General features: G+C 36.9%; 1 protein-coding gene across 4 annotated transcripts; it reads right to left on the bottom strand.

Annotated features, from left to right (window-relative positions):
* Positions 1 to 26,158, bottom strand: MARCHF5 (membrane associated ring-CH-type finger 5). 4 transcript variants are annotated; one of them, XM_084210246.1, is made up of 6 exons: positions 25,842 to 26,158; positions 11,479 to 11,681; positions 7,458 to 7,600; positions 4,176 to 4,359; positions 3,558 to 3,724; positions 1 to 2,383 (listed from the first exon to the last, which is right to left on the bottom strand). In XM_084210246.1, the coding sequence occupies exons 1-6, from the start codon at positions 25,883 to 25,885 to the stop codon at positions 2,267 to 2,269; spliced, it is 858 nt and encodes a 285-aa protein (XP_084066372.1). In that variant the 5' UTR covers positions 25,886 to 26,158; the 3' UTR covers positions 1 to 2,266. The 4 variants fall into 4 exon arrangements, with proteins under 4 accessions (XP_084066372.1, XP_084066374.1, XP_084066371.1 ...); XM_084210248.1 differs by having other exon boundaries at positions 7,500 to 7,600; positions 25,842 to 26,156; XM_084210245.1 differs by having other exon boundaries at positions 7,458 to 7,630; positions 25,842 to 26,156.
* Positions 26,159 to 26,222: the final 64 nt, after the last annotated feature.

Consider the following 26,222-nt stretch of genomic DNA (forward strand, 5'->3'; position numbering starts at 1 on the left):
TTAAATCTTAAAGTAATTCTTTCTTCATCACAAAGATATTTCTGTAGTCCATCAACATAAAATTAATTATATAAATCTTAAGGCATGCATTAAAAAAAAACACTTTCCATTCAGAAATTTTGCTACAGGCTTTTTGTTCAACTGACAAAGTACACTAAGGAGTGTAAAAAATATTTATTCAACCTAATTCAACAGAACTATAATTTTCAATACTTAAAAACAAGATTTACAGAGTAATGACCTTTAACCACTCATGTGAAATCATCTTACAGTCCATACAGTGTTTTATAATTGTATTTTTACAACAGCTTTAACTTCCAGAGGAGACAATGAGCTTTCCCATGAAACAAGTTTCAAACTCACTAATTTGCATCATTCAATTCTTTCCATAAGACTTTAAAAAACAGTAATAAATTGCTTGGAAATATATACAGTGAAGACCACTGAAAAGCTGTTTTCTTGAAATGAGGAATTCTGTAAGAAATACAAATTATATTGTTTCAAGACTATCTTACAGAGTGTAGCAACTTTCAGAGGTTGCTACTCAGTTTAGGTTTTATATAAAAGTGAGCCTACTAAGACAAATATAATCAGCAGACTTACAAGGTTATAGTAATTCTTCCATTACAGCAAGAGCCTCAAAAGTATTTGATATTGATTGAGCATATAATTTTTAACACCTGTATAGGTTTTTAATACTAACTGGCCTTTATATACACTTTTGTACAGTTTTAAAATATTACATCTTGGTAATTAAGATAAACATACTATAGAAAAGGTACCTTACTTTGAATTTCTCCTAACATACATTATTGCAGTCAAATAGGAAGTCCATTCTGCATTTACTTCATTTCTGGTGAAAAGAAATATTTACTAATGAATAATTCCACTCAAAGATTTTTAAGCTATTTTTCATGCATTTGACATACTAATATGAACAGGAGAAAACTTGGAGAAAAACAAAGAAATTGTTGTTAAGAAAGAACTTCAAATACAAAATCCAGATTAGGTCTGGTATGAATATGCAATGGCCGTATAATGTTTGTCAGAATTTACCTTCACAAAACAGTCAACTTCTGTTGAAATTAGGTTTAGAAATACATCAAATAATGGAAGTGCTAATGTCTCCCTCAACTGACTACTTCAGACATATGGGAACAGTAAAGCTTACTGTATAAATAAACTTTATTACACATTTAAGATTTATCCTGTAGTCCTTTACAAAATGGAGCCCAGTTACCTTAAGCCAAGTACCCTGCTGGCAGGATGCTCAGCTCAGGTACCCAGAGTGTAGTGTCAGCCCCTTGCAGCCAGCACTTCCACTAGGGCAGGAGAGCTTAGTCCTGAGCAGAGCCAAGTTACACACTCAGGTCTGGATGCTTCAGGGGATGCCCTGCTCTGTCAGTTCATGTGGAGCTTTAGTGTTCAATGCTGCTTTCTCACAGGTTTTCTATGGGTATTTACACAACATAAAGGAATACAGAAACTAAACAATTGTTCTAAAACTTAACTACAAAATAAGCAAGTGAAATTTATTTCCCCCTTGTAATTATTTTAACTGTGGAGGAAAAAATGCAATCCAGCACCAGTTACAAACCAGTAAAGCCATGAAAAAATTACACTAGGCACTGCAGAAGATACAACAGGACACTGAAAATTACCAGTAATAAAATAGTCACCTGAAAGCCATGCTAATTTTAACACCTAATATTTAGGTGGTTAAAGCTGACATACAAGTCCTGTAGAGAATGATCTATCTTCTGCTTTCTCTGTCATTTGGGTATTTCACACTCCCTGTTTGATACCAGCAAAACTCAAGGAAAATTATTTCTCCTTGGTAATGACTCACATTCCCCTTCTAAAGCAATCTCCCCTCATTGTGCGAAATGCTAAACTGAATGACAGCATGGGTACTAAATCACCTAGAGAAAAGGCATTTGGATATAGCCTACATAACTACACTTAAAATGTTCTGTAGTTCATTTTTTTTTTTTCCATTCAGTATATTGGCTCAAAGAAAATAATTGAAAAGCCTATTGCCCAACAGAAATACCCAAAAAATAATGAAAGCCAAATCACATTCTTAGGTTCAGTGGTTGCTGAAAGGATTTACCCTGCCACAAGACAGTGCTTTATTGTATTTAAAGGAAAAAAAATAGAGGAGCAGCAACTTATCACAATTTCCCACTACTGTGCAATAACAATGGAACCAATACAACATGGAGACCTGTTAGGTGAGACTCTGTGACATCTGGAGGTTACAGCCTTATGCTCCTTCTTGTTCAGGATAATTTAAAATTTTGCGGTGAGCTTGGCGCAAATATTGCTGCTGCTTGAAGTAAACCTTAAAAGCTCCTTTTATAGCAACAAAAGCAATTCCACCCTGAAATAAAAAGATATTTTGAAAACCTGCACAGTTCAGTGTCATATCACTGCAAATGTTCTTAAAAATTTCCAGTCAGAGAAGGTTTGTTTTCTAAACATATGGTATTTTCTTCTAAAGATTAACTAATTAGTACAGTTCCAAATGAGTATTTCAAAGTTTTCTGTCACAATGCACTATTACAGAGGTTAACTTTACTTAAAGGGATTACAGACTGAATCTATAAAAGCTTTTATTTCCTTGGAAGTCTCACCAGTATTCTAAATTTTAAAAATCAAAATCTTATTTCAAGAACAAAGAAAATGCAGATATGTATCTGCTTTCCTCCCTTCTCTGAATGTATACTATACACACAAGGCACAAGGAATAGTACTGATAACCATTCTATAACTAGACTGTGAAAAATGGCACTTGCCAAAAGTGGAGTAAAATAAAATCTATTTTTGTAAAACAACCTTTTTTTCCCTCTAGAAAGCTTTACAATATGTTTATCTCAAGTCTTCAAAATGAGACACCAAGAAGTTTTTAATCTGCATGAACATTTGCTATATCACTGTTTGATCTGCATAAAAGAGAGGTGTGCATAAACATGCAGGAATTGAAAACGGGCTGTGATGACAGTCAGATGAGCAGGGATTCCATATTACGAAACTCAGTGTACTTGTCCTTGAAAGGCTGCAACCAGAGAGGTTATTCACAAAGGAAGAGATTGTCATTCTCTCTCCATTTGAACTCTATGGAGAGTTAATTTTCCTCTCCTTATTAAAATAAGAAACAAAGGGTTTCTCTCAAGATCAGTAAACAAAAGCTAATATGAAAAGGTTTATAATATAAATCCCAGTCTTCTCTTACAGAGACTGTTCTTAGAAGATGCTGGCTCCTTATCTTCATTGTCAGCCTTAATTACTGCTAAGGCCTGCCTACTAGAGTGGCAGATAAAACTTTCATCCTTGTCATGAACTGAGATTAGTTTCAGTCATAAAGACAGTCTTTCACACACATGATGTTTGTCCACTGCTAAGACAGGCAACCTTAAAAAAACCCCTTCCTTTAATCAAATACCATTCTTAAAATTCCAGCTCAATTTATGTTCCTTTTTCCTTTGCCTCCCTCCTTCACAACACTTCATATTCCTCTAGTATAATAATTTATGAAACAGAGTATTGAATCTTACCAAGATTGTCCTTTGTAAATTTGAGTTAACACTGCTGAACATCAGCTTGCCAACTATTGTGGCAATAGTAGGGAAAACTAGAGCTCCACACAGAATACGCGTGGCAGAGACGTGGTCTGCCAAAGGGTTGGCCTCTGCAGGGATACGAGGAACAGGACATCCAATGCCTAAAGGGATAAGAACGAGGGAAGAAAAGGTTACATAGCCTATACTGCCTCAAAAAAGAACACAGAGTACATTACTGTCCAGTCCCCACTCCACTACAGATCTATAGCCCAATTACTTTTTGAGAACTTTTGATACTTTTTGAGAACTATCCCTCTTCTCAGTGAATATTCTGTTTCCATTAAATGACTGCAGGTTTACTTTCAAGTAAGACCCATGAATTTTAGTAACTTGTTTTGTTACTAAAGCCTGAACTGAAACCATGTTCCTGCAGCTCCTGCCACACCTACCTCAGGACATACTACACAAACACAATCTAAACAGAATGAACATGAAAGAGAGGGATAGTGTTAATCACCTCTACTTAAAAACAGCAAAAGCTACTTGCCTATCCCCATCTCCTAAAGGCAGAAGTTCAATCCTGGCATTTCCTTTTAAGCTTAATCACATTACCTGGAAATATGCTGTTCAAAATTTGTAGCTTATTAGAGTATTTGCGCCACAGTCTGAGCACATAGTCCTCCCAACGGATCATCTTGCCCAGTATTAGCATGACTGGGATAGTGGGAAGGCCAATCAAAAGGAATAAAGGATCAGCTCTCTCCATCACATCAAGACCTTCTTTGTGACCCACAACCTAGAAAACATGCATATAGTTCACAAACGTAACAAAGGCCATAACAATGTTACAGTGTACAAATGAACAAAAATGTAACTTAAAAAGTTGAGTTTGTTTGAAGCTGCCCGCATGTTTTAAGTTAAAGAAAAAGACCACTGTTTTACCTAATTTACTCAATTTTCTCATTGTATCCTTGGTTCCTTATGGAGCATAATGCAGGTGGGTGACCTACCAGCCCTATTTTGCAAATCATTATTATTGCAGGGAGCTGTAACAGAATTCCCTACCACCTCAAGAAAGGTTTCATGTGTTTCTGTGTAAGTAAAAGCCTAAACATCCGAAACACTAATAATACAGCAAGCTTTTCAAAATGCATTTAAGAATTTACAGTTTTATAACAATTCTACACTCAGAAACAGATCAGATTCTACTGTTCAAAGGATAAATTGATAGTAGGTAGCTCAGAATGTTTTTATCAAAATTTTATGGTTTTCAGGAATACCTTAGATAACAGAGATCCCAGTATTTAACTTTTGTTTCTTTGAACAATGCAAGAAGATGAACACTATTTTCAACTGTAGAGGAAATATCTTCACATATACCTTATTTTCATATGTAGTTAGTTCAAGGATTTTAAAGGACCATAATTACTGCTATGTCTAGACTTTTCTGCTGATATATAAAAAAATTAATCAGACTTTTCCATTTATAAATTTCACAGGTTACAACTGTAACAGAATGGTGCCTTATGGCTTTTGAAAAGTACACTGCTTTAAGTTTAAATATACATAATAGGACTGAAGATAAAGAATTACATAGAGTGGTAGATATCCTCTAGATTTATCTCAATTTAAGCAGTATAAATGCTAATACAGTCCTTGAATTGCTTCCAGGAAGAACAGGCTCTTTCATTACTTTTTCTGTAAGAATCTGGGAGGACTAAAAACACTAAAATAATAACTATGTTTGTCAGGCACTGGATTTTCTGTGTTTTCATTGACTTCTTATTTTCCCCACAAGTACAATAACTTATCAAATCTTCAATTGCACAAAATATAGAATTAGTAAGTAAGAACATGAAACAACAGCAAAATTGCAAAAAATGAAAATAATAAACCCAGTACTTCTGGAATAGGTAGGACACAGGGAAGAAGCTACAGTAATGTACCACAGTACCTTCAAACTGTACATTTTTGCCTTGCTCTGAAAAGCATTCCATGTTACACCTCTAGAACAGGAAGTTGTGTTATATACCACAACCTCTAAAACTAGGCACAACCAATATTGTTGCTGCCAAAGATTATTCCTGAAAAAAAGTTCAGCATTTGTCTTCCAGCTTCTTCAGTATCTTCTACTCAAGCTGTGAAGTCTGACACTATCCTTTTTCTCCTTATAGTCATTGTCCATCAAAAAATGCTTCAGTATCTTGTATCTTTCTGCTTTACATTACTGTATTTCTCTGCTTTCAGAAACTCCATCTGACTTGTTACTGACTTAGCTACCACAATGTCAATTCTGTATTTATTTTTCTGCACCTGAAGTCTAAAAATAGCTTCTGTGCTTATCTCTGGCCCTTCAACTAAAGGAAAGGAGTCTGAAATGCATTAGGAGAAAAATTGTATTAGAGCTAGCAAGGCTGGGGTGGCAAAAGGGGTGGAACAGTTTCCCTCTACTACCCACTCAATTTCCTCCTCTACAAGCAAAACTAAATTATTATCTTGCCCAGCATGCCATCCCTAGAATCAAAACATTAAATAATGAAAATAGCTAATTCTTCATATCTGGGATGTGACCAGCTGCCTAAACTAATGTTTAGACAGATCCTCACTTCAAAAGCAAAACAACTTCAGAACAAAGCATTTATTTTTCCATCTGGCTACAGAGCTCTAGGGCAGCTAAAAAGGTCACAATTTCCTACAGAAAAAGAGCTCAGTGTAGCAGTGAGCAAGGAGAAAAGGACTGGTGCATTTCCAGTGTCTCGCTGAAGTATTACAGATGGTTTTAGTGCTCCTGTTGGAGCCACAACAACGAAATAGCCAATGAAAAAATACTTAAGTGCACCACTCTGTAATACACAGACTCATCCACTGGAATGAAGGGGGTATTGAAAGCCATTACACATCACCTATGCAGCTGCCCAACCCATGGGCACACTGGTACAGGGAAACTGCAACCACTCATTTGGGCTCCATTTCTGCTTTCAGATCACATAGAAACTGAACCAAAACAGCCCACCATCTTGACAGGGAGTGACCTGCAGAACTGCAGGGCAGTACCACACATCTCAAGAACTAGTGCCAAATGACTTATGAAGAATCAGGTTGTATGTTTAAAATTACAACTGTGTAGAGGAGTATTTATTAACATATTGGTTTGTTAATTCTATCTACAGCTGAATTAGCATCAGAAATACTTTCATGCTTTCAGGCAAAACACTGGTTATAGGAATCGACAACTAAAAGGGTAACGAAGTGCTTCTGATTGTACAGTCTCTGAAAACTCTGGTCTTGTGGTTGAACTAGAATCACCATGAACAAGTCTTTCCATAGTTAATAGGGTACCACCTGTCAACATAACTTTTCTATTTAAATAGAAAGTTCACAAGAACAGAAGCAGGAAAACTATTTTTCCCCTTTCAACTAACCATAGAGTCTGAAGTAATTAAAACATTAATTTGCAGTGTTTTGTATTTCTTGTTTATGAATGAATTGCATCATTCAGAGCATGTATTTTCCTTTACACAATTTAAAAAAAAAAAAATCACATTATCCAGAAAATAATTTACCATCTTTCAATTTCAACCCTTTGAAGGTTACTAGCAAAGTTTTTCTCAAAGTAAAAGAAAAGATTAAATCTCATGTATTATTGGCAGCTAGGTGGTAATGGCACCTTTCCCATGAGAACAGAATTGGGTTCAGCAGTCTGCCATACACAGGGCAGCCAGCTAGAGCAGTAGTGGATTTTGGTAGTTGCAGACTGAACCATGCCCCAACAGGCATACTTGCAGTTACAAACTATGACCAGTTAAACATGAAAAGCCATCTTGAATTCACTGGTAACTACACTGAAAGCAGCTGAGCATGTTTTAAGCCAAGGAAAGAGGAGTCTGGACTGACTTTTGCTTTCAGAGCGGGCAGGAAGAGGGAAGACGCGTGTACCTGCATGACCGTCACCGCTCCATACGTAACAGCTGTCCAGTATATAGAGCCCACCATTATTCCAGCTGCAGCAAAGGGACATGCCTTTGAGATCAGGCGATCTGCAAGATCCAAAACGTAAACAACTGGACCTATGATAAAGGAAAAGTAAGGTTTCAAGAGAGATATATATATATAGATACACACAGATAAAAGCATACTGTAGAAAAGTCAGCATCTATCACCAATAAGAAAGAACAAAAGAGGCAAAGTACAAGTATGACATACCACACGTGCTGTTTAAGTGAATATATAGAATATATTATATAATTAAAAAGCTATTAAGCTAAACCTGTAAATTCTGCCTACCTACCATTTAATTTTTCCAGGAGATTGATGCACTGCTTAAAGCACTAATTTACCCACCGATTAGCTTCCTTTGTGTTGAGTAAGAATTGTTCTTTTGTAGAAACCACTTTAGGCTTAGTGCCTTTTTTATTTGTTAGATATTTTAGTTTTCTAAAGGAAAAAATACCGATTTGTTGTAATGAACTTCATGTCTTTGTCTTTGACAGCTTCACCTGAAAATTCTGTCACTAAACTATCCTGCTATGTAGTAAAAAGTAGCACAGTTAATACAAAAGATTCCTTCCACTAGAAGAAACTGCATTCAGTTTAAAGGATCACCTCTCAAAACACTGGAGGAAAAAATACTCCTATTCAGGTTATTCAATGCCTTTGACAACAACACATGAATAGGTTCATTGTTCTGTCTATGCACAACTGCACTTTCCAGACTTACACAGGGCAAGACAATAAATACCCTGACTACCTTTGGTGAGGTAAACAAGGGCAATGCCTGCATCTTTTCTTTGAGGGACTGCAAGAGCATGAGTGAAGCAAAAGCCAGAACACTGAAATGTACACATGGAAGTGAAAACCATCATCACCATAATCCGCATTACTTTTGTATTTGTCAACAAATTCTACATACAGTACTCCCACAGCTCACATGCATGAACAGTTCCTGTGAGCTCCCTCCTACTTTTTCCTACCAAAATCAGTGAAAATTCTCAAAACCAGCCTACAGGCATTCCTCAAGTAACTAATCCTCCATGTCTCTCAAAGTTTACCCACAGTGACAAAATTGTGACTCCCATTTCATGACTTACTTAGTTCTTTTTCTTGAGAACAGCTCTATTGTGAATTATTTCAAAATCCACTGAGTTCCACTCAGCTTAAGTCAGCTGGTGGAAAAAAAGCAACAGGAACATGCATTTCAACTCTTTATAGTTGTGTTTGACTTTCCAGAACACACTTAAGAAGGTGCTGAGATGTCTATCAGTATGCTGGAAGTAGCAACAAGGTCATAACTGCAAGTACTAAATGCACAGTAGTTTACACATCTTGACTGTTTCCCAGAGTCACTGAAAAAGTTGTTTGGTTTTACCATTTTGAAAACTTATATTTGAAGACAGGAGACTCAAATGACACTGAAGGTTGCCTTATAACACAAGTACTAACAAATTACACCTACTGATACTAATCATTAAGAGAAACCTGGCTAAAGAATCAGGTATCGAATCTTGAGAAAATACTAGAAAAAAATTAGTGAAACAATCTTTTAATTAGACCTTAGGAAGGAAGTAGTGAGAAAGGAGGACAAAACTGGTTTTGCTTTTTAAGGTGCTACTAAGGAAGAAACAGGAAAATAAATATCACTGATACTCAAATTAAAGAAGGACATATGAAATAAAAATATTTTTCATTTTGAAAAATATACCATGCTTTAAAGAGTTTTTTTCTGCCAAACAGTTTTCTTTTTATTAAACTGAAATACTTATCTAAGAGATACTTTGGTTACTTTCAAAGTGGTAACAATATTTTTTCTATTTAGTGAAAGTTCTTGAAAGAGCAGAAAACAGCTCACAGGAACATAATTATCACCAATCACCAGAATTGACAGGCAGTATCAAATGTAAAATGGAATTATGACTTTGAGATATTTCAAGAGAGGTTGTTTTGAACTAGTAAATATACAAAGAAACACCTACTGTTACTTATATTCACTGATGTCTCCTCAAGCCGATATTACTTCTAAACTATAATCATAAATTAAATTTGTGATGAGGGTATCCTTTCACAGAATTTTTAGAAAAAAGTTTCCAGTAGTACATTAAGGGAAGTGTTAAAGTAAATAAGTTTCTGAACTGTGATGCCTCAGGGAAGGGTATGACTAATACTGTCTTCAAAAGACACCTGCTGCAGAAGAAACAGGGCCACTAGCAAGTCTTCTTGGAAAATTCTTACTGTCCTTACTCTGCCTGGTGTGACCTTGACTGACTTGTAGTTGAATTGTGCTAGAACAGTTTTGGGTTACTAGAAGGAGTTACAGAGGGGCAAGACTGGCTCACTTGTTTAAGGCACTTCAAGGTCAAGATTAATGTTCCATGGACCCACATTAATTTCTCTGCTCTACTACCAATGTCTTGTGTACTCTTACACAAGTCTGAATTTTTATGCCCTTATCTTTAAAAATAGAAGAAGATGGTATTATGAGGAAAAATATATCAAAAAGGGAGTCTCACATACCTGCATACAAGAACTGAACAACCTCATGCAAGAATTTTAGGCCAGCTTCAGAATCCAGGAATGTTGGAATCTAAGCTTTCAAATACAGTGTGCCACAAATTTCAGGAACAAATTAAAATGCCTGTTATGTTAATGTATCCTGTCCAAATTATAGTTGCTACCCCTTTTCGCCATCGTCAAAATGAAATGCAAACGCGTCTCACGTTACAATTTCATCAGTCAAGATACAAACAAGAATTTCAAACAGTATCAAATTTTGTGGTGTATTCTGTGTCCAGATGGAAACCCAGTTTTCTTCCCAAAGCCAATGCTAAATGTTATCGTTTGATGCCTTCTTTATGATGGGGAGTTACCCTACTCAGCAAACCTGAATTGTGGCTGTTATATTAATAACTTGTAGTAAGTTTCATACGTGTTCATGTCTTTTTTTATATCAACAATGCAATATTGTTGTGTATATTTTCTTTCCCATATCTCAGTGTTCAATTATGCAAGTAAATGTCATCACTCAAAATTCCCTTGACACCTTCATTTTGTCAGCCCTTAAGAGGTCCTATCCCAAAGAACTGGCAGGGAGTTATTTTCAGCTCTTTCATTACAGAAATAAAATACTTTAAAAAAATCTTCTTTAAAATCCTCTAAATGTCTGCACTCAAATGCTACATCACCATTCCTCTAACAAGCAGTTTTACTTTTAAACAAAATTGAAGTTTCCATGGCGACATTTCATTTTCTTGATTTGCCTAATATAGCCCATAGAACACATGGGCAAACGAGGGCTGAAATAACAACAAGCACTGCTAATTTAAATACATGCAACATACTGTGCATTATCCTACTTGGCTACTCAAGTAAGAGACTCTGCAAGACCATGTCCAACTTTTTTTTTCACCTTGACAAACAGAGCTACAGCAGTACCCAGCAATCATAAATATTCTGCCTCATGATTACAGGGCAATACTTTCTCAGAAACACCTCCTGACCAAAGTGAAAGTATGTTTTTCCAGTAATGCCACGTGCTGCTTAGGAAATTCTCATCTGAATTTCCTCTGATAAGCCTCTCTGCAAGCTGAATCAAAAAAAGGATGTGTTTATGTGCTGTGTGGCAATTGCTGAAAGAAGTCACCTTCTGCTCAACAAGAAAAACAATCCCATTAGCCAGGAAATAATTACAGGTCAATCACAAGATCTATCTATATACCTAAATGGAACAGATCCAAAATTTTTAGAAGGTATTTAACTAAGCCACCAAATAGGATGCAAACAGAATCTAAAGTTATTTCTTTCTGTCTGGAAAAGGGAACACACAAGTTTCCAACAGAAGTGGTGCTCTGAGCACATGAAAGGGGAAAAAAAAGGAAAGCAAGAACAAATAAATAAGCAACAATTTAAATTATCCATATCTTACCTAGCTTTGGAAATACTATTAAATATTCTGCATTGCACTGAGGACAAGCAACTCTAGCAGTACTGTTTCCTCTTTGCTTTTCATCCACCCAGCGCTGCAGACAAGTCTGATGCACCCATTTGGTGGAGCCCCTGCACCTGCAGGGCCTCACCCACTCTGCTGTCCGATCATCCTCATCGGTAGCAAAACAAACCCAGCAGCTTCTGTAATCACAGGAAGGAAAAAAAAGATATTTTCTGCTACTTTTACATGCTTAAAATAAACATTCACATGTGAAAGCATACAGCTTAAGAAAATGTGCATCTAGAGGAGATGATGGTTATTACTTCACTCTTAATCACCAGAAGTGTAAGTATTTTGTACCACGGTTTTGCTATAAAACCAACATAATAAACATAATTTTTCAGATAGCTAAACAACTGCTTTATACATTCTGAATTATTAATTAAACTTTTAGATAATTTATGATTAAAAAGCATTGAGACTATAGTCTGACCTTTGAATAATTCAACATATGGAAAATCCATATTTTTTAATGTTTTATCATCTCCTTCTACAACATTTTGGTAAGATTTTTTAATTTTAAAAACATCAGATCAATACTGTAGTCTGTTACTTGGGAAACTAAGTACAATCCACTTAAATGATAAAACAACACAAATGATACAATATATCACAAAAAACTCTAAACAATTATATAAAATTCATTTGCTCTCTTTGAAAAGATGAAGTATTTAGTTCAAACAAGTTGACTTTGTATAATATAAATTAAGTTACAAAGTACTTAAAAATACTTTTGGACCAGTAGAGAAGGAAAATTCTGCTTTGGACAATTATGTGGGCATAAAAATTCAAATATATTAATTCTGTAAGGAGAAAACACAAGACTGATTGATAGCAGCTTTGCTTTCAGGACCTCACTGTTTTGGGTAGTATTCTATTTGTAAATTGAAACTGTTCCTTCACAGAAGAATAGCCATGCTTTTTTAACAGAAATAACTGTGCCTATAAAGTACTTGCAAAACATTCTTTAAAGCACTAGATCTTTTTAACATCTACAGTAGTAGAAGTATGTTGAAAAAGTTGCGAGTGTGTCAGACCAGAAGGCAACTTGGACCAATTTTTTGCTTGTAAAAAGGGAATATAATTGAGCACATTTAAAAGGCATATATACAATTGGCATACTTATAAAAGGGAATACAATCTGAGATTCAGATTCCAGGGAAGACCAGAGAAAAAGCATATTGATTAATATTGAACAATCCATAAAATGAACCTGTAATGCCCATGTGTCCAGTTGTAAGTACAGAACATATTATAGCAGGTACAGATGCAAATTTAAACTGTGGTTGTCTAAAACTTTGTCAGTTGATGACTGACATCTGGAATCAGAACTGTAGTTTCTTCCATTCATCTTAATAGGAAGGTGAAATCAAAGTCTGACTTGGCTTTTTTCTGTCCTTTCCCCACAGTGGTTTGTATCAAAACTGTCATGCTATTCACTCCTGTAACACCACCCTTCTTTTGCCTCCATGCTCCCAATGTGCACCTCCTGCAGTCCCTGGTGAAAGGACACATCAACCTTCCTGAGCAGGAGGGGCAAAGACAGACAAGCCGCAAGTTAATAAGGATCTCGATGAAAATGCTGAGACCACAACTAAGATTTGTAAGCATTACAAAGCATGGCTGACAGTTTGGTTCATTGCACTCAATATCAAGCTCTTATGGAATACAAGTTCTTGCATTATTCACTGATTTTTATTTACATTGAGAATCCCCAAATTTACTTTAACAACAAATAATACCATACAATACTATTGATAATTGTTCCTCTTCAGAAGTTTTTTTTCTGCATTACAGGTAAACATTCACTCACTCATTCCACATCCTATTTAAGTCTACAACTGCTCTAAATTTGTAATTCAGATTTTTATTTATAAATTAAAGGCTTCACAACAGAGCTAGTTAGGTCTAAGGAACCATCACAAAATGCAAGTCTACAGTTTGTTCAAATAATGACAGATTTAAGCATGAACATAATCTTGCTACACTGCAATTTTAACTGAATTTGTGCATGACAATGGTTATAGATTAAATTCTGTTCTCAAGTTCTCTGTCAAGGTTAGTAAGTCAAGAAAAATATGCATCTTTTCTTTAATTGCTTCTTGCCAGCCAATCATGCTTGAAAACCTGAAAGACCTATGAAATGAATAACAAAATCCTTTACAGACTTAAACCTTCAGCAAGTCATGAATAATGAACAGTAAATTCCCTGTACACTGTCATCAGCTTTATCTCTTTCCATTGACAGCAGCTGTAGCAGAAAGGACTAAATAAAACCATTTCAAAACAGGTATCTAGGCTCTTGCCAGATTTTCCATTTTCTTGTACTGAATAAAATATGATCTTGATTCTTACCACTGAATCAGGCTGCTACTCAGATAACCTGAAATAGAAAGGGCTGAAAAGGTGGAACAAAGCATTGTTTCTCATAGAAACTTGAACCTTTTTCCTTGATGACTTTCTACATAGCCAAATCAATAACACTAATGTATTTTTCCACACTTCCTTGGCTCAAAAAAAAAAAAAAAATCAAAACAAAACATACAAAACTCCAGACCAATATCACTATTGCAGCTCTGAATATAAGGTTACAAATGCCTTTTAGATTCAGCTCCCCAGCAGATTAAGCTTTCCAGTCTCAAAAATTCTATTCTGACTCTGAGAATAAAGCATTTTTTGGATCTGTTTTTTTTTTTTTTCTCTAGCAAAGACAAACTCTTTTCAGAGCACTGCCTGTGTTAAGAGCAAAGCAGATGGGGAGAAAGCTGTATTGAAGACTAGAGATCCTATACTCCAAATGTTACATGACTAAGAAACCCGGGCCTGCCTAAAACCAGGTTCCTTCAAACCACAAATTTCTTACCGGTAAAGGAGCCCCCTCTCTCTGGTACCTGGCTGGAGATACAGCTCCAACACATCCCTAAGACCTCCAGGATCAGACATACCTAGACTACTTTCCTTTTTATTAAGCTATATCCCTTCTAAAGGTTACTTTTTTCCAAAACCAGTCTTAGATGGAAGAGAAGACAGTAGCTAATTCACGTTATTTAAATCAAATCTGACTCAATTTGTGAAAGCTGAATCCATCTTGAAACAGTTTTGTTTTCAAGCAGGCGTGACTGTGTAAAGCAATACAAAAAAGTAATTTCAAAGCAGTATAGTGATTCTTTATACACACTATAAAAGGTTTGTAAAAATTTCTAAAGCCCCAAAAGCCCAGCAGATATCCTCGTATCCACAACACTTAATGGAAGATGATTTGCTAGACTGGGACAGTACAGTTGTTTTATAATCTGGTTTCAAATATTCAGTACCGAAGTAGGAATAGAAACATCTTGTAATTTACCCCTTTATGTTCAATGGCATACAAATATGAATGGTCAGCAAAACCAGAAAACTTCTCAGAATAGAAAGTCCTATTTGACTTTTAGACCTAACTCTTACTGTGGGAAATGCAAATTTGAACATGCATGATGTCCTCTAGAATCATGAGCTAGAAACAGTTTCCCTCTCATTACAGTTCATTCATAAAACAAGAAGTTTTCTGCATTTCTCTCACATCATAAAGCTCTCTTCCTTTAAGTGGCAGGAATTTGCTGATATCTTGCTAAAGCATCCTGCTAAACACAAGGTGTCAGAGCAGCTTATTGCAATTGAATTTCACATCCAAAAAGAAGAAAGTGAAAAGGCTGAAACATAACTGATAGTAACAATAGCACAGAGAGCCAAGTCAGTGAGGGGTGAAAAGGTACCTTGAAAGAAATTACCAAAAGCATTCCAATCACTAGCCATAAAAAGGCACTGTTCTAAAGGATGACCCACAAGTCTGCTGTTTGGAAGAGGCAATTTTTCATGAGCTTCTATAACAACTTTTTATGCATAGTCTATGTCAACAGATAAAATATCTTAGATGATGAACAGTGATATGCTTTACACTAAACTCGCCAGCTACACTCTTAAGTACTACAGGATCATGTTTAAGTTGGAAGACTAGGATGTCAGAAAAATGGAGTTACCTAGTAGCATTAGGCTGCTTTGGAGCTGGCTGGAACTTTAGCAGGGGGACAGCAAACTGTTCTCTCAAAAAGCAAGAGAAACACCTCATTGCAAATGCTACCACTAAGTATTTCCTTTTCCAGAGTGTGAAGAACCAGCAGCAATAAGATCACGTGCTACAGGGACACTGCCTGGTCACAAGAGAATGCAACCATAGCCTACAAATCCCTGATAAGGCTACAAAGGAATACCATTAACCTGAGAAATGTTAGCTTATGTCATGCTTCACAGAGGAGATGAAGTGCCAGAAGAGATGAACCCACTTGCAGGATGGAACACTGCTCTTTCCCCAGTATTTTCCCGGCCATCAAACACACCAGAAAATACTTTAATCTTCAATCCAACAGCCGCCTATCAAACTCAAAACACCCTTACACTATCTTAACAGGAAAAACACAAGGGAAATACACTGAGTGAAGAACAGACACTGGTGCAAAAATAGTGATCTTAGATGCTCCTTGGGGACTTCAGAGGATGCTTTTAAGGCAGCATGGCACAGCAGCCATATGCTGCCTGTATCACTCAGCTAGGAAACATGTTGTCACTTTGAAACAAAGTCTAAAATTCTGAAAGGAAGTCCTGAAAGTCATCTGACCTTATACCCAATTCTGTTCTGCCTAGTCATTGAGGATAGCCTGCAAAGCTAAGTAAAGGAGACATTGTTAAGAATCTAGACATACACCTTACTACAAAAGCAACACTTTCAATAGAAACAGCTCAAGTAAAAAAAAAATCAAGCTAATGTTGGTGTGAACACACAGTCACACAAGTGTTATTTATATATAGGTTCTGACTTCCTCTAACCTCAGGATGACATCCTATAAACTAGATTTTAAAAAGCTTTTAATAAAAGCATGTGGATAACTAAAACTCAGTAAACAAACACATTAAAACCCATAGAATAATTAACTAGAAAGTGCACCAGAAAGATCTACTGATTATTAGAAGCTCAGTTCAAGCTTTATTATATTCTTAATTATGGCCTAAATCAAGGGGAAATATTTCACACTTGAGTTCACTGCATTGTATAAAAGCAGAGGATAGTTCACCCAATCCTGCTGGCTGCTTTCTACTGTGTGGATAAAATTAAACCTTTGACTGCCAGGCATCACCTACTGTGCTTAAATTTGGCCTTATTGTGTTTGCTTCTAGCCAGCTTAGAATAAGGAATCCCTCCTCAGATCTAGCTACCTTGTTGGGTTTTGGTCTCTAGTTTACCAAAATCTAGACTGTCAGTAAAAAAAATTAGCTTTCATTCTGAATAAATAAAATTTTTGCAACCAATTATTCAGACACGTTCCTTTCACAAAGTCTTCAAAATTCAGTTATCTTAAAGGCATTAATATTACCATACTCTCACTTTTTCAAAAGGAAAAGGTGAGAAATCATCAAAGCTTGGTGGCCTTGCTATCAGCCTTTAAATATGCAATGAATTTTGATGTTAGAAACATTTGTTTTATTTCCTAAGTAGGGGAGGAAGAACAGGGCCCTTCTAGACATGTACAAAAGACAAATCAGGAAAAACTACTACTCATACAATAAGCACTTTATTACTAAAGCATTATACATTTTGCTAACTGAACTCTTACTAATGTATATTAGCAGCTTGGCCTACAACTAACAATTTAAGCTACTGAGTGCCTGCTGGGGGTGGGTAACACTGATTCTCACCATCCTAGGAAGAAAAACAAAAGTGACTAAAACTAAGTGGGAAAAAAAAAAACAACCAAAGAAAAACAAAAGTGACTAAAACTAAGTGGAAAAAGAAAAACCAACCAAACAAAACCTAAACAAAGAACCACACACACACACACACAAAACAATTTACTACCAAAATGGAAACATGCTTTGAACAACATGATTTGAACAGAAAGCTGACACGCAGTCAAGTACTTACATAGCAAATAGTGAAGAATTCTAATAGCATTAAGTTAATTCTTTAAAAAATTAATGGATTCTTTTATAGTGCAGACAGCATATGATATGATATAGGGAAAACATTTTCTCATGCCTTGTTTGACAAATCTGTCTATAATCACAAATACAGGAGAGATGTGAAGCAACTAGGAAATTACACATTAGAGTCTATTTCAAGTTATTTCCTTGAATGTGACTTTAAACATCTTAGTTATTTATTAATTACCTCTGAGATGACCAGAATCCAAATGAAGACAAAAATATGTAGTTTCTATAACCAACAATGCTATTTTGCACTGGGGGAGAAGGGAAGGGAGTTGCATCAGAAAAATACCAATACTGGTATTTGTGGAACATGTACAGAAGAGATGACACATGCTACAAATATCAGGAGTGACTTACATACAGAATAGACCAAGTCTGACCTAAAACTGTAACCATCCTAACATTAAGCTGTTGCTGTGATAAGCAAATGGTAAGAAACGCAAAGTTATTCACCGAGTCTGCATCATGTGAGCTCAATCTCCTGCAGCCATCTTCCAGTGTCGGTTAATGCAGAAGTACAAATGAATCTTTAGGCACAGTAGCTTTAGTTACAAAAGTAAATATGTTAGCATAGACATCTGTTAGAAATCAAACATGGTTCCTTGCTTTACATTCAGTTTTGAGGGAAAGTACTTCTGAAATAGAAGTTTGATATTTTTTATGTATTCCAAGAGTTTCATGGTTAAACTGACCATACAGGGTAAGCAATCTTCCTGATGTGTTCTTCCAAAGAAAAGAGAAGGAAAAAAAAAATGGAAGTGTAGTCCTCCGACTCCAAAGCTAGCAAATTGCTTTGAACCCAAGAGTTTATGACAAATAATATTACTCAAGTTATTCTCAGTTCATAATTTCTATTTTTTACCAGAAAATTTACAGTATAAGAGAACAAACCAAAAAGCTCTACTTAAGTCAGTCATCTTATATAATCCTAATAATAAAAATTGGAGCAATTTCTGACCTAAAGATTACAAAAAAATTTTAAATGCCAACAAGATAAATTCTTGGGATGCTAATAGCTCAAGAACAATAAAAACCACCTACCAAATGTGGCAGACATTGAAAATTTGTAAATGTCTTTACTCTGAATAAATGTGAACAAAATTGCAAGGTGTCTGATGGTAACATTAAAGTAACTCTCCTCGACAAGCTGTGGAACTCACTGCATGACTCACCAGCAGAACAGTCACAAGCACCCTGCACATGGTCTTCTGTAATTACATCCCTCACAGAAAGCTAGCTAAATGTTGGCACATTTTAGGCCAATAAAAAATATCCACTTCTAAACAAAAATACTCACATTCCAGGAAGCGCTTAGAAGAACCAAATGAGAAGAGATCGGGGAGGTACATAATGACCACACTGCAGGTTTAAAATAGAGGGTCTTGTCTTTCTTAGGATGTGAAGAAATAATTAATTATATCTACATGGCTTAAAAAAAAATACCACTGAATGCCAGCCCCTCTTGTCCATGACAACTCTTTTATTTCCCATCTTCCCACTGTTCTAGCAGTTTCTTTTACTATGTACACATTGAAGAAGAGCTGCATGGTCATAGAAGGAAACAGGCAGAGATACCTAAACTGAGATCACTAAACAGTCCATACTTTCCATCAGCAATCACCTGAAAACCTAGAAACACTAACAACACTTATCCAAAAAGTTTGTTTCTGTGAAAGTTGCTTCCAAACATAAGCACAATCAAGGATTCCCTGGATAGCCCTTAAATCAACTGGTATTTACTTGTTACAGGGGAAACTATTATATAGCAGGCCAGTTTAATTTTTATGTTAACTTAGAAACGAATGAACAGCTAGCCCCTGATTTGATATAACTTCACTGCAATTTTTTAAAGCAGCATTTAAAAGTGGATATTTTGATTTTAATTTTTCTTATCCTACAGCAGTGTTAGGCAGGAAGTGTCTAATCCTTCCCCCAGAATCACCGACACAAAAATCCTGAGCATAAGCACTTCCATTCAGTTTTAGAAATTTTTGACAAAAAGCACTCATATTAGCATTAACATGACAGGAGCAAAAATTCTTAAGAGAAAAAAAACTCTTAAGAGACAAAAAGCAAATTCCCAACCCAACTAGACAAGAAGTTATCTTAACTTTCAGTTTAAAATTTCAGAGCTGGTGCTAAAAAAGACCAAGTGCAGAAATCTAGAAGGTGCCAGTGGACTGTACCTTCCTATTGGTACCTCCAGCATAGTATGCTTAAATTATGCAGTGTAAATGCTACTGTGCTGTTTTCCCTTAAACAGGGATTGCATCTAGACAGAATCACAGCTTGGAAAAGACCACAGGAGATCTTGTCAGACCTCCTGCCCAAGACAGAAGCAACACCAAATTCAGACCAGAAAGCAGAGCGTTCTCCAGCTGGGTCCTGAAAAGCCCCATGGGCCAAGATCAACATCTGCACTGGGCAACTTGTTCCCAAGCTCAACAGCATAACTCCCATCCTCACATGCTGAAAACTCAGTTCAAATTTACAGTTGATTCTCATCATCCTGCCAGGAACCTCCACAGTCAGTGTTCTGAACAGCCTCCTTGGTAGGCAGAAGGTAATCAGACCACCCAAGCCTGCCCTTTTTCAAACAGGCTTAGCTCCCTCCAGCTTTTTCTAGTAAGTCACATGCTCCAGCCCCTTCACCAACTTATGTAATCTCAACAGTTTCATTTAGAAACATCAGCCAGAAACAGTTTGCTTTAACCACTTCAGATTGACTCCTGTTATTGTTTTGCACTGGCGATGAATTTGCTACTTGGGGTAAACTACAAATGCCAGTAAAAGCATGAGCAAGTCACACACTCTTTTGATAAAGGTAGGTATTTACATCCTATAAAAATCTAGTACTTGGCCCATTCTGTTGCTGAGGGGAAAACAAAAATGTTCATCAGAAAGCACTTATTTTCACACCAGGAATTTTTCACCCTCTTTGCAATGCAGAAAGGCCATAAGCAGGTTGATGTCAAAAGCACCAAACAAACCTAAAACAGTTGGCATATTCGTTACCTTTTAAAGTGTTACTTTTAAAAGTTGCTGCAAAATTGATACCTTAACCTTATGATATTTGCCTATAAATTATTATACATATATTTATTCTATACATTTGCATTAACTGTCAAAAGTTTTCATTTCAGTGAGCACTTAAAGACACCATGGCAAAGGAAACCATTAAAGCTTTAAGCTAACTATTACAGAGTCTGAACATTTTTATATGGAAGAGATCAATAAACAGGAGTTTGCATAGCTTTTTTAGATAAAGTGAATGTAACAAATGAAAATTTTATCTGAATGTCTTCATAATACATGGGATGTCAAGAGTTTGAATACAAAAAATTGTAAGCTGTCTCTCAGGAGTTTCTTCACACTTAAATAGGAAGAATAATTACCTACTGTCTGCAGCTGGAAGTTAATTGTTAAACAGAGACTAAAACACGTCCATTCGTTCCTAAGCGTATCAGAGCAGACATCAGAGATAGAAAAATAACATACATTAGACAACAGTCAAAAGGTTAATGTAGTTTATAAACAACATGCTGACACCTGTATATGTCACATGGGCAAAAGGCAATGTACAGGTCCGCATTAAGTCTCCACTAATCATCTTTACTGGTAAGACACAGGAAGAAGTCAATCTACGTAGAACCTTCACGATAAAGTGAAGCAAAATACTAAGGGATGTACTTGGGATGAAGCAGTAATGAGAAAGCCAAGCTATTATAAAGCTATTATTGTTTCAAACTTTCTTTCTTGAAACCTACTCTCCAAGATAGGTGTGATTTTGCTTTTTCCATCCTGTATCAACATCAACTCCCAAACAGTTGGGCTAAGGACAGGGAAAAACAAACTTCTTGTTTCCTTGGTACAGATTAACTCAGCACAGTCCACTCTCTACTCTTACACAGCCTTTCCTTCTAAGCACCAATAACTTACTCTCAAGGAAGAACAGAAAGCCAGGTAATTCTAGACACTGACAAACTTCAACCAGAAGTTAGCAACACCACTTTCAAAAGGGTTTAACTCGGTTGTGAAGAAAGAAAATAATTACTTGAGGTAGGCCAAGGAAAAGAGACATGCTTAATCAGTAGAAGTAGAACAAACAGACTAACTGCAGAGATGGCATTCTGTGAAAAATAAAGACAATACATAAATCCCGTACTGTGTTTTATGTTGCTTATTACTCTGCATATCTTATCTGGCTGAACTCCACTCCTACAAAGTTACTCGTGTGTCAACTTCCATCAGTGAGAGAAATCAGAGCACAACATGCAATACAAGTCTAAGATGTTCAGAATAAACATCTTCAATCAAGGGCCACACTGCACTAATTACACTGTTGAGGTTGTAGCATTAGGGTCTCAATGGAAAACCGTGTATTAGCTTAGTAAACTATCAACAGTTATTTGTGCAAATAAAACTAAAACAGTGCCTGCACTTTCAAAGAAGGAAGGAAATGACTGATCTCAACACAAACAACACCACAAATGGTGAGTGGAATGGAAAGAAAAACTGAAAGTCATGTACAATACCATACATTTTCTTTTTTCTTGGAAAAAAGAAAAAAAGAGAAAATTACCATGGAATCAGATGACATTTCAAAAAACTGAAACAGAAAATCCAGCACTATTTTGCAATTTTTGAACTACAATTGCTAGCATTTTTCCAATAAATCAATAATCTGGAAAAGAGAAAATTTAATTGCAACAGCACTCTTCTCTTGACAGTAAGAGTAATTTCTTAAGCAAACTACAATTTATTCTTTAATTGTTTTTCCTTTCAATAGGGAATGGCAAGGGTAGAGACTTAAAGTCACATCATCTTGCTCTAGTTTTTGTCAAGGATATTGACCTCAACTAAGCAACTACCACTCAGTCAGAAAATTAAGAATGCTAATTCAAAAACTAAACCATGCTAAAATTATCACTATGTTGATTCTTCAGGATGTACCTGCACAAGCCTTCAACAGATTATTCAAAAAATGTTGACTAACACCTCTGAAGACTGAAGTAACAGAAAGCAAGGGTGACCATGTTCTGACCATGGTGGCAAATATATGGAAAGAAGGGAGCAGCTGACTTTAATTTGGATAGCATATGAAACACCACAAATCACTACCACAGGATATGCTTTGAAAAATAGAACCCCAGCATTCTAAAGCCTTGGCATATGCAACTGCAAGAGCAATCTGCACGTAATTCAACTGAAGTCAAGAGAATAAAGCTTAAAAATATAAGTACATTTTAGCATTACAGCTCACATTAACAGCACATAAAAAACCCACTGGCACATAATTTCAAGTTTTAATAAAGATTACTATAATTCTGTAATTTATGCATTAAACTAACATGAACAAAGGCATTAAAAATAATGAAATAATAATAAAATCTCACCATTTAGCCATATTATTAACACCTGCCTTAAAAGTGTATGCATTAGTCCAGAAATATGGGTTTTACCATAGACTGAAAAGATTTCTGCTTGCAGAAAAGTATTTCAAGAATTATTATCTGGAACTGTTATCTGAACATGCAAGAGAAGAAAAAAATTACATGAGGGATAGAAATTCCAATTTTCAGGCTAGAAAAGATGATGCCAATCATATGGATTAGTTTCCTAAATGCTGCAGATGAGACAATCCACAATGTAGTGCCACTACACTGTCATGCTTCTTGTATTTATGCTACAGTCAATCCTTCAGGTAAGTATAAAATCCTTAGGTAGAAATCTTGAGTAACTGACTCCTTACATCTTAACTGCTATTTATCTTCTTCATTATAAATCCATGGGTTGCTTCCTAGACTGAAATTATGCAGGCAAATAAAGGATGGAGCATAAATACATCAAAGAAAGATGAATCCCAGGCAAGAATGTGGTGATGCTATCAAGTCAGTCCTTGCACTAGAGAAATCCAACTTTATTAAGGAAATAAACCTGTAATCATACAGGTATACAATCTAAGAGTCAAGAGAAAAATTCAGCTGTTTCCTCTCCCAAACAGAGAATTAAAGAACTTGCTCTGGGAGCTCTGACCCTTGTATACAAAGCAGGGCATGCACTCAGATCTACACCAACATCTAATTCTGGATACAACAGCATGGCACCACTCCCGGGGGTGATCGACTGGAAACAGAAGAAAACTCTTCTTTTTCCCTTCCTCAGTTATTAGAATCCAAATGAAAGTTGTCTTCACTGGCAAGCTGTTTTCTGCACCCTTCGCTAAAGGATCTGTATTTTAAAGTATGCACTTTGTGTTAAGCTATAATAATTTGCAATCACTCTTTAAGATTTTGCATACCTTTTTTCTCACTGAGGAAAACAAATATCTGTCATGAGCAAAAAAAGATAACAGGATAGAAGAAGTATTTCCATTCCTCAGAATCCCCAGAGATAATTTAACCATGGGGTATGTCCCTTAAGATGAAATACTGAAGCTTTATCTTGATCACCACTACAAACAACATGATCACAGTTATGTACAACCTTCAGAAACACCAGATGCATAAAAATCTCTTTATTCAAATGTAACACTGCTCCATAAACCCAACGTAAACCAGAGAAATTATTTACACCAACTGCATTTTGAGGTCTTGGTTAGTCCAAAATCCTTCTACTGATCTCATGCTACACTCTGAATTAAATTAAAATCCTAAATACTTGGTTCCTTCTTACTACTACATTCATCCCTTCTGACACTCCTGTTTCTAAAGTTTCCTATAATGAGCCCAAGGAATTCTTACATGAAAGCTCCAGCCTCTCTTCACACCTCCTTTTATGCTACTTAGGTATTTCAAATTCTTTCCCTGCTGTCCTTGATATTAAGGAAATCAGAGACACTGTCCAGTTGTTTTACATATCAAGCTACTCCAAGCCTACTAGGAAAAGTCTTTGAAAAGAGCCAGAGACACAAATTATAATTTCACAAACTTGAAAGGATAGAAGAATATTAAATGTACATCAAAACCCACATCTCTACGACAGGTAACAACTGAAAAACAGTCAACTGGTTTGGCAACCAGGTAAGTAATTCCCTACTTTTTTTTTTTTATTAATTGTTTAATTTAACTGTTGGTCACAACAAAGATTATAAACACAACCTCACAGCCATTTCCCAACAGGGTGAACCAGAACTTCAGAGTATGATACAATAGCCATGGGCATCAGGGCAGCCACAGAGAGTATTATGATTTCCTAGAAATCTGAATATTTATTACTAGACTACAAAATTCAGGATGTAGATGAAAGTTTGTTGGTTTGTTTTCTGTTTTTTTTTAGTTTAGTTGATTCAGCAATACTTTCATAACATAAATCATCCCTTTGTCATCTCTTACCTTTTCAGTTTTTCTAGAACACAAACTTTCCCTCCCCAAATCACTTTTATCCTCTTTCTATATCAAACTGGAACTTCTCATTCCCACCTTCCAGGATGCCCTGCCTCCCATGGTTTCTATTTCCATCACCTGCCTGATGACAGGCTGTATTTCATTAAATACACTTTCCTTAGAGGCAACCTGGAAAGGACAAAACCACCAGGGTTCTTTTTGATTCCTTATGATGAAAACTTGACAGGTTCATCAACAGAAGCCGGACTGCTTCTGGATCCCCATGTTCTGAGATACCAGGCTATTACAACTCCTGCAATAACAGGCTGTGAATGTGGTTTGTTTGTAGGAATAGGTTGCAAGGGCTTCATGGATGAGTCAAAATTACACTGAAGAAATCTGAAGTGCTCAGTGGAACAGAACGAAAGTGCTACATATTCAAATAAAAGCATATAGAGAAAACAAATATAATAAATAGAATTTACAAGTAGTAATTATAGACGAGGAAAGATGCTTAAGTCATAATACTTCAAAGGTTGCCATTTTTTTAAACGCTCTAGAAAACAACTGCAGGCGTTCTTCAGATCATAAAACCAACAACAAAACACATAAGGCCGGCTAAGCTTAGGTCATCTTTTGGTGCCTCACTTTACGTGCACGTCAGTGCGTTCCGTACCCAGAGGCTCTCCTGGGCCCAGGGACAGGCTCCTGCAGCCCCCAGCTGCCCCAGGGCCAGCTCAGGCACACACGGCTCCTGTGGCCGAGGGCTGCGGGAGCGATCCCTCCCGGCCCCTCAGCTGCCCGCGGTACCTTGCGCTGCATTACCATAGCGCTCGCACAACTTCTGTCAGGCCACCAAGGCTTTTAGAGGGCAATAAAGGAAACCGGAGCGGCGACACCGGCCCCAAACCCGCCGCGGCGGGTCACAGGCCCAGCCCGAAAGTTCCCTCCGTGTACCTGTCCATGGTCTGCGGCAGCGCCAAGCCCGTCTGCTCGGCCATGGCCCCGGGCGGAGGAGCGGGCCCAGCGGAGGGCCCGGAGCCTGACAAAGGCGTCACGCGTGCGGTGGCGGAGAAAGGGGAGCGAACGGGAATGCGGCAAATCCGCCCTTCTGCGGGACGGCCGGGGTGGCCCCTCCTTCGGCAGGCGGGACGCGGCTCAGGGCCGGTGGCCGGGGCAGGACGGAGCGCCCGGGCCGCCGCGGGGAGAGGCGGCGAGCGCTGAGCGCAACCGCGCCGCCGTCACCGCCGCCCGGCCCCGCAGCGCGCCTGCGCCAAGGGCAGAGCGCGAGCCCGTGCCCGGAGCGCCGGGAGCGCTGGGAGCTGTAGTCCAGCTGTA

Source organism: Fringilla coelebs (genome assembly GCF_963513975.1).
Source record: "Fringilla coelebs genome assembly, chromosome: 8".
In the NCBI taxonomy this organism is placed as follows: Eukaryota; Metazoa; Chordata; class Aves; order Passeriformes; family Fringillidae; genus Fringilla; species Fringilla coelebs.

What these genes read in the sequence shown, in the direction of transcription:
- MARCHF5 (XM_084210245.1), bottom strand. Translation starts at nt 25,885, where the DNA reads ATGGCCGAGCAGACGGGCTTGGCGCTGCCGCAGACCATGGACAG. An exon ending in AATAGTATTTCCAAAGCTAG is followed by an intron (nt 7,631 to 11,478) that starts GTAAGATATGGA and finishes CCTTTATCATAG; the next exon opens with GTCCAGTTGTTTACGTTTTG. An exon ending in ATTTACAAAGGACAATCTTG is followed by an intron (nt 2,384 to 3,557) that starts GTAAGATTCAAT and finishes TTTTTATTTCAG; the next exon opens with GGTGGAATTGCTTTTGTTGC.